Source organism: Rhineura floridana, chromosome 1 (genome assembly GCF_030035675.1).
Source record: "Rhineura floridana isolate rRhiFlo1 chromosome 1, rRhiFlo1.hap2, whole genome shotgun sequence".
Classification (NCBI taxonomy): Eukaryota; Metazoa; Chordata; class Lepidosauria; order Squamata; family Rhineuridae; genus Rhineura; species Rhineura floridana.
In genome coordinates this window covers 151,226,776-151,240,381 of record NC_084480.1, presented here as the reverse complement: position 1 = coordinate 151,240,381, position 13,606 = coordinate 151,226,776, and the positions used below count along the sequence as shown (strand labels likewise).

The 13,606-nt window shown below is 43.5% G+C and overlaps 1 protein-coding gene across 5 annotated transcripts in view; it reads left to right on the top strand.

Annotated features, from left to right (window-relative positions):
* Positions 1–253: 253 nt before the first annotated feature.
* CLCN1 (chloride voltage-gated channel 1) overlaps positions 254–13,606 on the top strand; it is an 83,188-nt gene continuing 69,835 nt past the window's right edge. For all 5 annotated transcript variants that reach the window (XM_061637759.1, XM_061637753.1, XM_061637760.1 and 2 more), the window contains exon 1: positions 254–589. In XM_061637759.1, the coding sequence (XP_061493743.1) occupies positions 401–589 (189 nt within the window). In that variant the 5' untranslated portion in view covers positions 254–400. The remainder of the gene's footprint in view (positions 590–13,606) is intronic.

Genomic DNA, 13,606 nt, shown 5'->3' with positions numbered 1-13,606 from the left:
AACTCTGCATGCTTGATTTCCATCCTACTGGCTTCAAATTGCCTGAATGTTTCTTTCTCCCTCATTGCTGCCTTCTCCTCCCTACCCCCTCTCCTTCAGGGTTCCCTCCTGTCACACACCTGATATTCAATCCTGGCCGAGTTAATGCCTCTTGCTCAGATCATATATGGCTTTGGGGGGTCATGTGACAGAAGAAGGTTGCTCTAAATATAGTTAAATCCAGCAATCACTACCCCAGACGCCTTTGGGGGCAGGAAGAAAAGAAAGTGAGAAATGCATAAGGAATAGGGAAGGAGAGGGAGACTGTTAGAGGCCATGCTGTGGGCCAAGCAGCTTGTGGGGCTCGGTGTTTGTCCTGTAGCAGTCTTGCCCCAGCTCAGGAAAAGTTGAGTGTGGTGCTATGGAGAATTCAGAGCACAAGACACATGGCACCAAGAAGAATACGGCATTGTGGGGTGGCGCCCCCCAGTATGCCTATGTCCACTATGAAAATTGCACCCGTTATGGGATTCCATCTGAGACAGGGCATGAGACCGGGGGGACTGGGGACGACGTGCATTACCAGGAGAAGGCCCTCAACCATGTGCAGGTAGGGTAGACAATGTGTGTATGTGTGACAGAATGGAATCCTGGGTCCTTCCCATCACATGCGTGCTGATCCTTAGGGTAGGGCTCAGTTTACTAAAATGTGCTGAACACTAAGTCAGCCAGGAGGCAAAAGCATGATGTAGGAAAGATAGATGTCTCTCATTGCAATGTATTGAATTAAAGTGTCAGTCAGTAATTTCTACCATGACACCACAGCAATAAAATGGATGCCTTGGAGATGATACAGAAGGAAAAATCCAGACCTGCACAACTAGGATGCAGTTCAGCCCTATCTGGTACAGGGATCATAAGATACATACATACATCCAGTACGAAAGTTTTGAAAAGATGGTTTACAAAATGGAAGGTTCTGATATGAGAGACTTTAGGAGACTCCTTTCATGTGCAGTGTGGTTGAAATGGCCATCCCTGTGTAGTGGTTTTAGAGTTAGGCATTAAAATCATGGCCACTAGTTCTGCCTCTCCTCACACTTCCACAGGCCAGGGGGTTCTCTGTGTGGAAAGTAAGAAGTGTGTGATATGTTGCTAAAAGAAATAGTAGCGTAATAAGTATTCAGTGCTGGGACTCTTCTAGGGAGGATATATAGGTGTTGAGCACAGTAAAGATCAGCCTGTATAATCCTTTAACTTAGTTTCTGCATCTTGTGTATGAATGCATTTTGCTTCTGAGGATCTTGTAAACATATTATTTGTTATAAACATGTTCCTTTCTGGCTCCGTCCAACAAGCTCAGTGCAATTCTTTTGCTTTACAATAATCCTAAGAGATAGGTTAGGCCAGGGGTCACCAATCTTTTTAAGCCCATGGCACATCTGGATTTTTGAGAGGGTGCTGTGGGCACCACCTCCTCTGTTCACTTTTTTCCCCTCCCCAGTGTCAGCCTCCCACTATCACAGACAGACAGACAGACAGACAGACAGACAGACAGACAGACAGACAGACAGAAAGAAAGAAAGAAAGAAAGAAAGAAAGAAAGAAAGAAAGAAAGAAAGAAGGGGTGCACATACATGTGCACACCATGCACTTCGCTTTTCCAAGATGTCTGGGTAAAATACAGATCCAGAAGAATTAAAATGGATCCTTTAGAATTTGTATGATTTTACACTGGGTTGCCAAAAACAGCTATAGAATTGAAGCTTACATTGGTAGACAGCACAGTCTAGTCACAAATCAAGTGCTTACCAGCACCACAAAAACTTTGATCCTAGGCATGGATCCTTTGGGATGGATAGCAGTAAAACCACCAACAAATCATAGAACACATCTATGTACAGAGAGGTGAGTTACTTGATTTTGAAAGGCTCCCTTGTACAAATTATGAGGAATTATAAGGATCTGTCCCCGGATGTTTTTTTTTTCATTTGGAGGTGCTGGAAAGCACTGGATTCATGGTTTATGGCTAAGTTAATGGTAGGAATGGGATCCGTTGGCTGGTGCTGGTTCAAATGCAAGCACATCTCTGGTCAATGGACACAGATGTGACCTGTGATTTGATGGTAATGAAGGGGGGGGGAGAGACACTAAAAAAATGATCAGGTAATTTCAAGAGGATCAGTATCCAACTTGTGTGAATATGTGAGTGTGCACACATCTTCTCTGTCTCTCTCTTTGGCACTCTATTCAGCCACCCAGATGCTCATCAAACTTTACAGCTCAACACTGCAAGGTCAGGTTGGAGGGGCCAGGGCCAGCAAGCATGGCCAGGTGACTTTTACATGCTTGGAATGTTGTCATGCCCAAAGAGGGCTACACTGGTCCCCATAAGGATCATTTGGCTTTTGTAATGTCTTTGGTGAGGTATATATGGTGAACAGGGAAAGCGGCTCTAGGAAAATGGAAGGCAAGGCTAGCATGAATGTTTTATGTTTCTGGCCTTAGGTACATTTTGTATATGGTGAAGGTTTGCAATTAAAATTCACATATTCTGTGGCTTTGCAAACTAGTGCATGAACACATACTGCACAGTGTAAAAACAGCATGGATGACCATTGATTAGATGAAGTTCTTGTAAGTTACTTAAGCAGGTTTTGAGACAGTATTTTGTTTGAAGTGAGAAGCTTTATTCATTCATTTTGGGTAACTGAATGTGGCAATTCTTGCAAGCATTGGGATTTGAATAGCAGGAATACCCCGCATTAATGTACGCAATGGGTCCAGAGCGAGTACCTAAACCGAAAATGTACTTAAAGTGAAGCACTACCTTTTTTCACTTGCGCCGCCACCTCTCCTTCACGCGGAGCCTCAAAGCCCCGCGCTAAAGCCTCTGCTGCTGCGCTGCGGTGCCCCTCCTGCTGCGCCACCGTACCTCCCAGCTGATTCACGGTCGCGCAATCACGTCTCTTTCCACCCCCCACGCACCGAAAGAACAGGCCACAACCAAAGGTTAAGTGTCCATTCTTGCGAAGCGAGCGCATGTAAACAGGGGAATGGTGCCACTGTAAGTATGTCCGTACTCGCGAGTGTTCTTAAAGTGAAGGTCCGTATAGCAGGGTATTCCTGTACTGCTGAGAAGAGTCTTGACAACATCCCTTTGATAGTGAAAGGCCTTCTTTATTGACATAAATTCATCAGCCAATTGATTGGGAACCCACTGGCACGTGAATACAGAAACTGATAATTAATCAGAAATAGAATTAGTCATGAGTCCTGTGAACAGAAACAGGTCTGGTGTACATTTGTTCACGCTTGTAATATAATATTACACAGTTTGTGTTTTCTCAGATAGAAAATTATGTGCACGAATCAAAAATTTAATATGCCTTGCAGAAACATCATTTTGACACTAAAAGCCTTTTATATCTCTGAATATCACTGAATATTTCAGTGGAAATTGCTAATATCTACTTGAAAAATTTCAACTAAAGAATATTTCATGCACCTCTAATATGGATTCAAAATATGAAAAATGGAGACCTAAGGCAGTTACAAGGGTGTTTCAGCAGAAAGTAGGAGAGGCTTGGAGAAGAGAGCTGTTGCATGGAAGTGAAATTGTCAGGAAACTGCAATGGGAAAAATGAAGCTACTCAGCTTGCACATGTGACTTAAGATTTAAAGATACTAAAAAAAACCAAACACCTGCCTGCTTCAAGTACCAAATCAGTCTCCCAAGAGGAAGTATGTCCTCTGTGCATTGCTAATGAAGAGTTAAGTAATAAAAGCAAAGAGTGTTGGCTGCGGTATTGGGGTGGGGGAGAGCCCAGGACAGAAATAACAAGGGGCAAAGTTCTGTAGTGAAACACTGGCCTGGTGTGCTCTGGCAGAGCTATACTGCAAGGGGTGAGGAGGAGTTCAGGATTAGGACGGAAAAGGAGCTCAGTGATGAAGATGAGAATAACGGGAAGGAGCCTGAACTTTGTATACCAACTGATATGCGTGGAGTCCAAGTCAAGAACAGTTAAATGGAAAACCTTGGGAGATCCACAGTAATTATACCTTCAGGCTGCACTAGAATTAACTCAAGTGGCAGGGATTCTCCAGGCTTCCATTGTAACTATACCCTGCAGTTCAACAGTTTCCAGTATTGAGAATTAGTTCTTTAAAATAAATGTGTATTTATCCTGATTTTCATTTATTTTACTCATCATTTCAGTTTCTCCCTGCTTGGTGTTTACACCCTTCAGATATATGTGGGCTGTTATCATATTGCTTCTTAGTCATCGTTTAGCTAGCTCTTTTAATCTTTCTCCTCAGGTCAGTCTCACCAGCTGCTCTCCAGGATTTTCTGCAATTTTTCAGGGCCTTTCTGGCACTTCGCCCACATCATAGCATAACAACACGCTGCAAAAGCTCTCTTTAGGACTCGCTAGTACCATATTATAGAGCGCGCACAGAGGAGAAGCAGTTGGACTGCTTTTCAGTAGTGATCAGAAGAGGTATTTTTTGAGTCATATCCTTTCCAGGATACACCCAGAATTTTTATGGTGAGCATAATGATATATTTGTGACAGAGTGGCGCATTGAAGTCAATATGGAACAATAACAACCTAAATATGTGCACCCTATTTGTTTGCCACCCTGGGCTCCTATTGGGAGGAAGGGCGGGATATAAATCTAATAAATAAATAAATAAATAATATTTAAAGTAAAGCTACACCAAACCTATTTAATTTACTATACTTTTAAAACATAATAATCCCCCTCCCCCCCAAAAAAAAATTTAAATGGCTGTTCAGACTTGGGAAATTAAGACCTCTGTTGGATCAGGCCAGAGGCCCATCAGTCCAGCATCCTGTTCTCACAGTGGCCCAGCTACAATGCTGATGGGAAGCCTGCAGGCAGGACCTGGGGGCAGCATCACTCTCCGTCTCTGCATTTGTGATTGACTAATGCACACATTTTTGCAAGCAATTTCTCCTAATGTGATGCATGTTTGTATGTTATTTTCACTAATAGGTTTATTTTTATGCGCTCGTTTACATAACATATGCTGTAAACATTGTGCGGTTGGAGAGCTGCAACACAAAATTCAAATAATTGTGAATGTCAAAGGATGGCTGTGTAAAGATTCTCCTTTAAATGCGAACTGAATCGAATTCCTCCCCCATCCCTCTAGCATCATTGTGGTTTAGTGATCATCATGATTAACCACATATTATGCAGCCCCTATTCTTCCATCTCATTAGAGTTCCTTCCTTCCTTCCTTCCTGATTGTTGTTCCTTTATTTTTCCTGGCCTCACCCCTTTCAACATAGTTTAACAATTGGAAAGATAAATCTTATATTTTATTAAAAAAAGAAAAGAAACACGTGTGGAAAGCCCATCAGTCCTATTAACGTTCCAACCCTTTAAACACAATAGATAAGGGTAAACCTCACCTGCCCTTTTACCCTTCTCCTTTACCATTCATACTTTCATTCTTATATGAACCCCCCTGTCCTGCACAGCAGTCCCTCTAACAACCTTTTCCCACTCCTTAACATTTGAGCCCCTCCAGAATTTTATCAGAATCATGTCTGCCTTCTAACCTCTCACACTATATTAAGAACTCCCCTACATGCTTGCTATATGGGGGCATAACATGTCAATTCCCATTTCCTTTAATCTTTCCAAGCCAAAGACCTTTTCTGGACCCCACCAACACAGTAACTAATGTTAAAATATCTCTTTCCCCTATTCTCATTCCCACAGATAGACTGATAACCTACTTTTGGGGGATAGCCATCCCCAAGCAACTTCCAAACGCCTTGTGGTGTCTTCCTTTTGCAACCATCCTCACAAGCCAGCCAGCCCCCAAGTCTTTATGTGGCCCCTGGGAAGGTGGGGGGAGGGACTGCCCTGCTTGGAACCACTCAGATGTCAGGCCACTGATGGTACTTCAAGGAGCTGATAGTATGGGCTCTTGAGGCTTCTAGTGGGTTGAATAACTGCTATCTTGGGCATCTTTGAGATGGCGCTGCTGTGCTTTGGCGGCTGAGCTCTCACACTCCCAGTGACATTGTCCAATGATTTTTCCCCTTCTGAAAGGGAATACTAGTAATAATAGCCATGGTGTTCTTGACCTTTTCAAAATTCCACATGCAGTTCTGGGATATGTTACCAAGATATGGGCATTGCCATCAGATCAATAGGTTTGCTTCTTGAGGGCTACACTTTCCAGAAAACAAACATTCTTAAACCCTGGAGCTTCCACCTCCAGAACATTGGAACACTCAGGGCTTTTTTCTGAGAGCGCTCACAGTACCGAGTCCTGGCACCTGTGGTTTTGCTGCCCATTGCAGTCTTTCTGTGCTGGCACCAGCAACACGTTTATCAAGATATGAGTACCGGCACTTCATTTTTTACCAAAAAAAGCATTGGGAATACTGAACATTGGATGGCCCATTTAACACATCATAATTTCAGTCTGATAAAACATGGCTAAGTGGATTGAGAATGAGCTTTGTGCCTGCACACTCTCTCCTTGCCACTTTTCTGCCATTTCTGCAGCAAAGCTATCTTGGGCTGTGAGCACACTAGTTGCAAACCCCAAAGCGTTTCCACCAGACACAGCTGGAGAGGGAACGGGTTGATCGGTCAATCAGTTGTGAAATCTCTTTGAAGCTGAATTTTTTTTAAAAAACCCACTCAAGCTGCTCCCACCAGGTTTTACAGTAAAAATGGGACAGGGTTTGACTAATGTCGCGTGCCCTTGTTTTCAGAAGAGAGAGGTGGAGACACACTGGAACCAGCAGAACAGTGAGTGCATCTTTACCTTTGGTTTCTTAAAGCATAGGCAGTTTCCACAATGTTTGGACCAGAAGATGGTGGTTTAATCCCAACCTTACAAAACAGCATGTAAAATCTGAATCAGATCTTGGTTTGATATCCCAGTTTGTAATCAGCTTGTAAACCAGTTTACAAGGAGAGAGGCAAAGAAAGAGTGGCAGACGCAAAGCTCATTCTCAATCCAATAAACCACAGATGGGCAAGCTGTGACAGTTGGACAAGCTCTGATATTTTATAGCCAACCTTGAAAAACAAGCAGCAGCTCTTCTGGGTCCCAGGGATTCCTATCATCCAATGTCCTAACAACTCACCTGTCAGTCACAGCTTTGGTTTCAGTCATTGGCTAAAAACAATGAAAGGCAAGAGCAGGTTAGCTCATCTCACAGAAACTGCTTAGATGGCTTCATAACTTTCTAGGAGGGCTAGAAAAAATGGAATGGACTGCCTTCACATCAATCCAACTGAGGGGTTTCATGGTAAGAGGTATTCAGAGATGGTTTACCATTGCCTTCTTCTGAGGCTGAGAGGCAGTGACTGGCCCAAGGTCACCCAGTGAAGTTCATGGCTGTGTGGGGATTCAAACCCTGGTCTCCCAGGTCGTAGTCTACACTCTAACCACTATGCCACACTGGCTTTCTAGGAGGGCTAGAGACTTACTTAAAAAAAAAAAGAAACCTTGGAAGTCTGGGCCCCATGGCTGTTGTATTTGTCGGAGAGTCGCGATGTTGGGAACGGAGAGTACTGAAAGAACTTAGGTGTGTGTGTTTGAATCCTTGCTAAAGATTATACCTTCCCTGCAAATTAGTCAGACAGAGACATTAAGCTTTAAAACAAGAAATAACTACTTTATTCTGGAAGTACATGCTTGATAGGAAAGAGTCCTATATCTAGCTAACTAGCTCAGTTGGAGCTGCAAACACTGAGCCCAGTGCTTGCCCTCATGCTTGGAGGAGAGGGAGAGACAAAGGAATATGTCTGCTCTCCCTCACGAGAGAAAGAAGAAGAGTGGGAAGGCGGGAAGGAACTGGGATCAACATCTTCTGCATATCAGTCTAGCAGGAAGGAAGAGACAGCAGGAGATCAAAGGACACGTATAGCCTAGCAACCAAGAGGTCTCTCTAGCTACCCTTTTTAACCCCATGCAGCCTCAACCCAAGTTGGAGTTGAACCCCATATATTCCAACAATATTGTTGTACCCACCTCTTGGCAACCCTGCTTACAGCTGGCTAGCCATTCACCTTAATTGCAATGAATAATGGTTTTGTGTGTATTCCCACTGATGGATAACGTTTGGCAGAAATTTTCTCCTTACTGAATAAGCTTCCCCCAAAATTCCCACAATCCATTGGAGCTGCAGGCAGATCATATGATACTATCTTCAGAGTTCCACATCTCATTAAATATGGCAAGTAAGGGAGTGATTTTGATGTTGAATCTTGTATTTCCAGGGTCAAGGAAACCAAAGGACATGCTTTACTTCTTGTCAAATAGAATGTAATTAATCAGCAGACATATGGGATTTTAGATTTTATTTCCACCATTTGTACATAACTGTAGAATGCAGGTTCAGATACTTTGTCAGGTCTTCAGAAGCCCCTTTCAAAGTGTTATCTTGCCCAGTGCTTTGCAGACACTGCTGATCAGCAGTGCCTAGAAACCCCCTTGTGGCTGAGCCAGGTTTTTACCTGCCCCCATGTGTAGGGCAGATGGGCATGGCTTGGCCAAAATGGCCTTGTGGGCCTAATGGGGGGGATCTGATTATGGGCTGGAGGTTCCCCGTCCCTGTGGTACATTAAAAAGACACTGAATAAAAATGTTTAGCTAGTAAGAATGTTTAGCTAGAGTGGTAAGCAGCGGTAACGCAGCCGAAGCTCTGCTCACGGCCGGAGTTCGATTCCAACAGAAGGAGGAAGTCAAATCTCCGGTAAAAGGGGTCGGGGTCCACTCAGCCTTCCATCCATCCTTGGTCGGTAAAAGGAGTACCCGGCATATGCTGGAGGGTAAAGAAAGACGGGGAAGGAACTGGCAATCCCACCCCATATATACGGTCTGCCTAGTAAACGTCACAAGACGTCACCCTAAGAGTCGGAAACGACTCGCACTATAAGTGCGGGGACACCTTTACCTTTAGTAAGAATATACATCCATTAATGATGGCTGCAGTGCTACGCACACAAACCTGGAAATAATTCCTATTAAAATGTGTGGGATCTTACTTTTGAGTAAAACTGCATAAAATTCAGCTGTATGAATCAATTATATTGTAGGAACATACCCTCCTATTTCATACTTTGTTGTGGCTATCTCTTATAGAACTGTCCATGCTAGGAGTATCTCCTGTGAATTCTTAGAATCATAGAGTTGGAAGGGGCCTTGTAGGCCATCGAGTCCAACCCCCTGCTCACAGCAGGAAATCCACAGCTAGAGCATCTCCCGCAGATAGCTGTCCAGCCTCTGCTTGAAGACATCCAGCGAAGGGGATCCCACCACCTCCCTAGGCAGTCGGTTCCATTGCCGAACTGCCCTTACTGTTAAGAAGTTCCTTCTAATGTCCAGTCTGAATCTACGCTCCTGCAACTTAAAACCATTAGACCTAGTCCTACCCTCTGGGGCAGCAGAGAACAAATCTGTACCCTCCTCTATGTGACAGCCCTTCAGGTACTTAAAGACTGCAATCATGTCACCCCTCAGCCTTCTCTTCACCAGACTGAACATGCCAAGTTCCTTCAACCTTTCCTCATAAGACTTGTTCTCCATACCGGCTATCATCCTCGTCGCCCTCTTCTGAACCCGCTCCAACTTGTCTATATCTTTCTTAAAATGAGGCGCCCAGAACTGAACGCAGTATTCCAGATGAGGCCTGACTAATGCAGAATATAGTGGGACTATTACTTCCCTCGACCTGGAAACTATAGCTCTGTTTATGCAGCCCAAAACTGCATTTGCCTTTTTAGCCGCAGCATCACACTGCTGGGTCATGTTCAACTTACGATCCACTACAATTCCAAGGTCCTTCTCACACACACTACTGCTAAGCCGGGTATTTCCCATCCTGTACCCGTGCATTTTGTTTTTGTGGCCTAAATGCAGAATCCTGCATTTGTCTTTATTGAATTTCATTTTATTAATTTCAGCCCAATTTTCTAGTCTATCCAGGTCCCTTTGGATTTTATTCCTGTCTTCCATTGTGTTAGCTATCCCTCCCAGTTTTGTATCATCCGCAAACTTCATAAGGCTTCCCTCCACCCCATCATCTAAGTCATTGATAAAAATGTTGAAGAGTATTGGCCCCAGGACAGAACCTTGTGGCACTCCACTCGAAACCACCTTCCAGTCCGAAGCAGAGCCACCGACGACCACTCTTTGAGTACGGTTTTCCAACCAGTTGTGAATCCACTTGACAGTATTTCCATCTAGTCCACATTTGACCAGTTTGCTAATCAAAAGGTCGTGGGGGACTTTGTCAAACGCTTTGCTGAAATCTAGATAGATGACATCTACAGCATTTCCACCATCTACTAAGCTAGTGACCCGATCAAAAAAAGAGATGAGATTAGTTTGACAGGATTTTTTCTTGACAAACCCATGCTGGCTCCTACTAATTACAGCATTGTCATCTAGATAGTTGCCAATGGACTCTTTTATTATCTGTTCTAATATCTTTCCCAGTATTGAAGTCAGACTGACCGGGCTGTAATTCCCCGGATCTTCTTTTTTACCCTTTTTAAAGAGCGGGATGACGTTTGCCTGTCTCCAATCCTCCGGCACCTCTCCCGTTCTCCAGGATTTCTCAAAGATGATGGCAAGAGGTTCTGAGAGTACATCAGCAAGTTCCTTCAATACTCTGGAATGCAGTTCATCAGGCCCTGGAGATTTGAACTCATTTAGGTTAACTAAGTATTTCCTGACTATCTCCTTATCAATCTTGAACTGCAATCCCAACCCCTTACTGAGATTGCTACCGATGCAAGGTTGCACACTGTTCCCTTTTTGGGAGAAAACGGAGGCAAAATAGGCGTTGAGCAGTTCTGCCTTTTCCTTGTTATCTGTCAACATTTTGCCATCCTCATTGAGCAGCAGTCGTACCGTTTCCTTGGTCTTTCTCTTGCTTCAAACATATCTGAAAAACCCCTTTTTGTTGTTCCTCGCTTCCCTCGCCAGCCTCAGCTCATTCTGGGTTTTAGCTGTCCTTACGCTATTCCTGCAAGCCCGAGCCGCTCGTCGGTACTCTTCCTTGGTGATGCGTCCTTCCTTCCATTCTTTATACATGCTCTTTTTTATTTTTACCTCCTCCACCAGTCTTCCGTGTAGCCACATTGGCTTTTTCTGATGTCTTCCGTTTTTTTTCCTCTTTGGAATTGTTTGCGATTGCGCTTTTTGTAATACTTTCTTCATGAACTCCCACACTTCTTGGGCTCTTTTCTTTAGTCTATCTAGCCACGGGATCCTACCCTGAGCTTGCTAAAATCGGCTTTCCTGAAATCCAAGGTCCATATTTGACTATATTCTTCTTTGGCTTTCCCCAGAATGACGAATTCCAGCATTATGTGGTCACTTTCCCCCAAGGTACCGACCGCTTTAATTCCCGTGACCAATTCGTCCCTGTTAGTTAAGATCAGGTCCAGGATTGCTGATCCCCTTGTTCCTTCTTCTACTTTTTGAAAGAGGAAATTATCAGCAAGGCCCATCAGGAATTTGTTGGAGGTTTTGTGCTTCGCAGAGTTTGTCTCCCAGCAGATATCCAGGTAGTTGAAGTCCCCCATCACTACTACTTCTTGCCTCCTTGAGATTTCAGAGATTTGTTTGAGAAAGGCCTCGTCTACCACCTCTTCTTGGCCAGGGGGTATGTAGTAGATACCTATTACCATGTCGGTTTTATTTGTTTCTCCATTTATTTTTACCCAAATGGTCTCTACTGGACCACTTGATTCGCTCTCTTGGATTTCCATAGAGGTGTATTTGTCTTTGACGTATAACGCTACTCCCCCTCCTTTTCTGTTGCTTCTATTCTTTCTGTAGAGTTTATATCCTTGAATGGCTATATTCCAATCATGGGAGTCATCCCATCAAGTCTCTGTTATCCCTATGAAGTCGTATTTGCCTTGATGCACTAAGACTTCAAGCTCCTTTTGCTTGTTTCCCAAGCTCCACGTGTTGGTATATAGACACCAGAAGTCTCTTTTGTCCTGATTGGATTCCTCCGTTAATATACCGTGAGCTTTGCCGTGCATCCCTTTCTCTCTCCCAGTGTCTCCTGTACCCTTCAAATCCTTGCATTTACAACCCGCTGTCTTTGGATCGGTATTTAAGCTATCATCTCCATCCCCCAGAGGCTTTAGTTTAAAGCCCTCTTGATGAGTTTTGCCATACTTCTGCCAAAGAGATTCTTCCCAGTCCTCGTGAGGTGCAGCCCATCTCTTGCCAACGGTCCCCCCTCCAAGAAGTTTAGACCATGGTTCCAGAATCCAAACCTCTCCTGTCGACACCATCTGCGTTACCAGTCGTTGACCTGCAGTATCTTCCTTTCCCTTTGTAGTCCTCTATCCTTCACGGGAAGAATTGACGAGAAGACCACCTGCGCCCCAAAATTCTTCATCATGTTCTTTTTCCTTTGGAGCTCACTTTCAGTATTATCTACACTGACTGGCAGTGGCTCTCCAGGGTTATAGGCACGAGTCTTTCCTGCCTCTACTTAGAAATGCTGGGGATTGAATCTGGGACATTCTGCATCCAAAGCAGATGTTCTATCACTGAGCTATGGTGAGTATCTGGGATGGGGTGTCCAAACAAACCGATTAAGCAAGACTGTTTGGGCGCAATGCCAAACCCTAGTTAAAACAAACCATGGTTCAAATCCCAACAACAAACCATGATTTCACATAGTGGTTTGTTGTCAGAAAACAAGCCACAGTTACTTTTCACCTGCTGGGCATGATTTCGCTATTCAGATAAATCACACTTTGGATAAATAAACTATGGCTGAGCATTATCTGCAAACCAGGCAGGCAGGAAAAAACATTTAGTAGTGTGTAATAGTGTTGTGGGGGGAGATGTTAAGGCAGTGTGCATACCTTAGTGAGAGAATAGGTACAAGAGTATACAAGAGTGTTCCTACTTGCATCAATGAAAATTCAGAGATTATTAAGGATGGGGGAGAAACTTGATTCAATTAGAATTTAAACATGAATCTATCAAATTCACACTTCCTGAAACAAATTGTGAGCCAAAATGCAGCCATCCTAAAAAAAATGGCACTTCCCCAAATTTTGCAACACAGTTGTGATGAAGCCTTTCAACTAAATTTGTATGTACAAAAATGCATATACTAGGAGAAAGTGTGCATAAATACATATATTAGTGAAAATTATATACAAAATGCATTTTATTAGGGGAGTTGCTTGGGAAAATATGTATAAGGGGAAACTGCATACAAAAATGTGTGTATTCGGAGAAATATGCGCTGAAGTATTGATGGATTTCCAGGAGGCTAAGGAGATTCTATCCAATGTATGCCATTTATGAGCAATTTCGAGGTGTGCAGCCACCAACAGTAGTAGGATTAATTCTTTACATGACACATCTTGATTAGAACCTTCAAAAACATTTAATAATGCTAACACCGGTGACACAGTAATAGGCTGCCCTGTAATTAGAGTGATTTCAGTAAATGCAGCTACCCAAAAGCTTCTGTACTAAAGGGCAAAGCCACCACATATGGAAATAAGTTCCAAGAACTACTGTCAAGGGTGTAGTTATCTGAGGTCTCGGGGGGTCTTAGAACTTTTACATTTT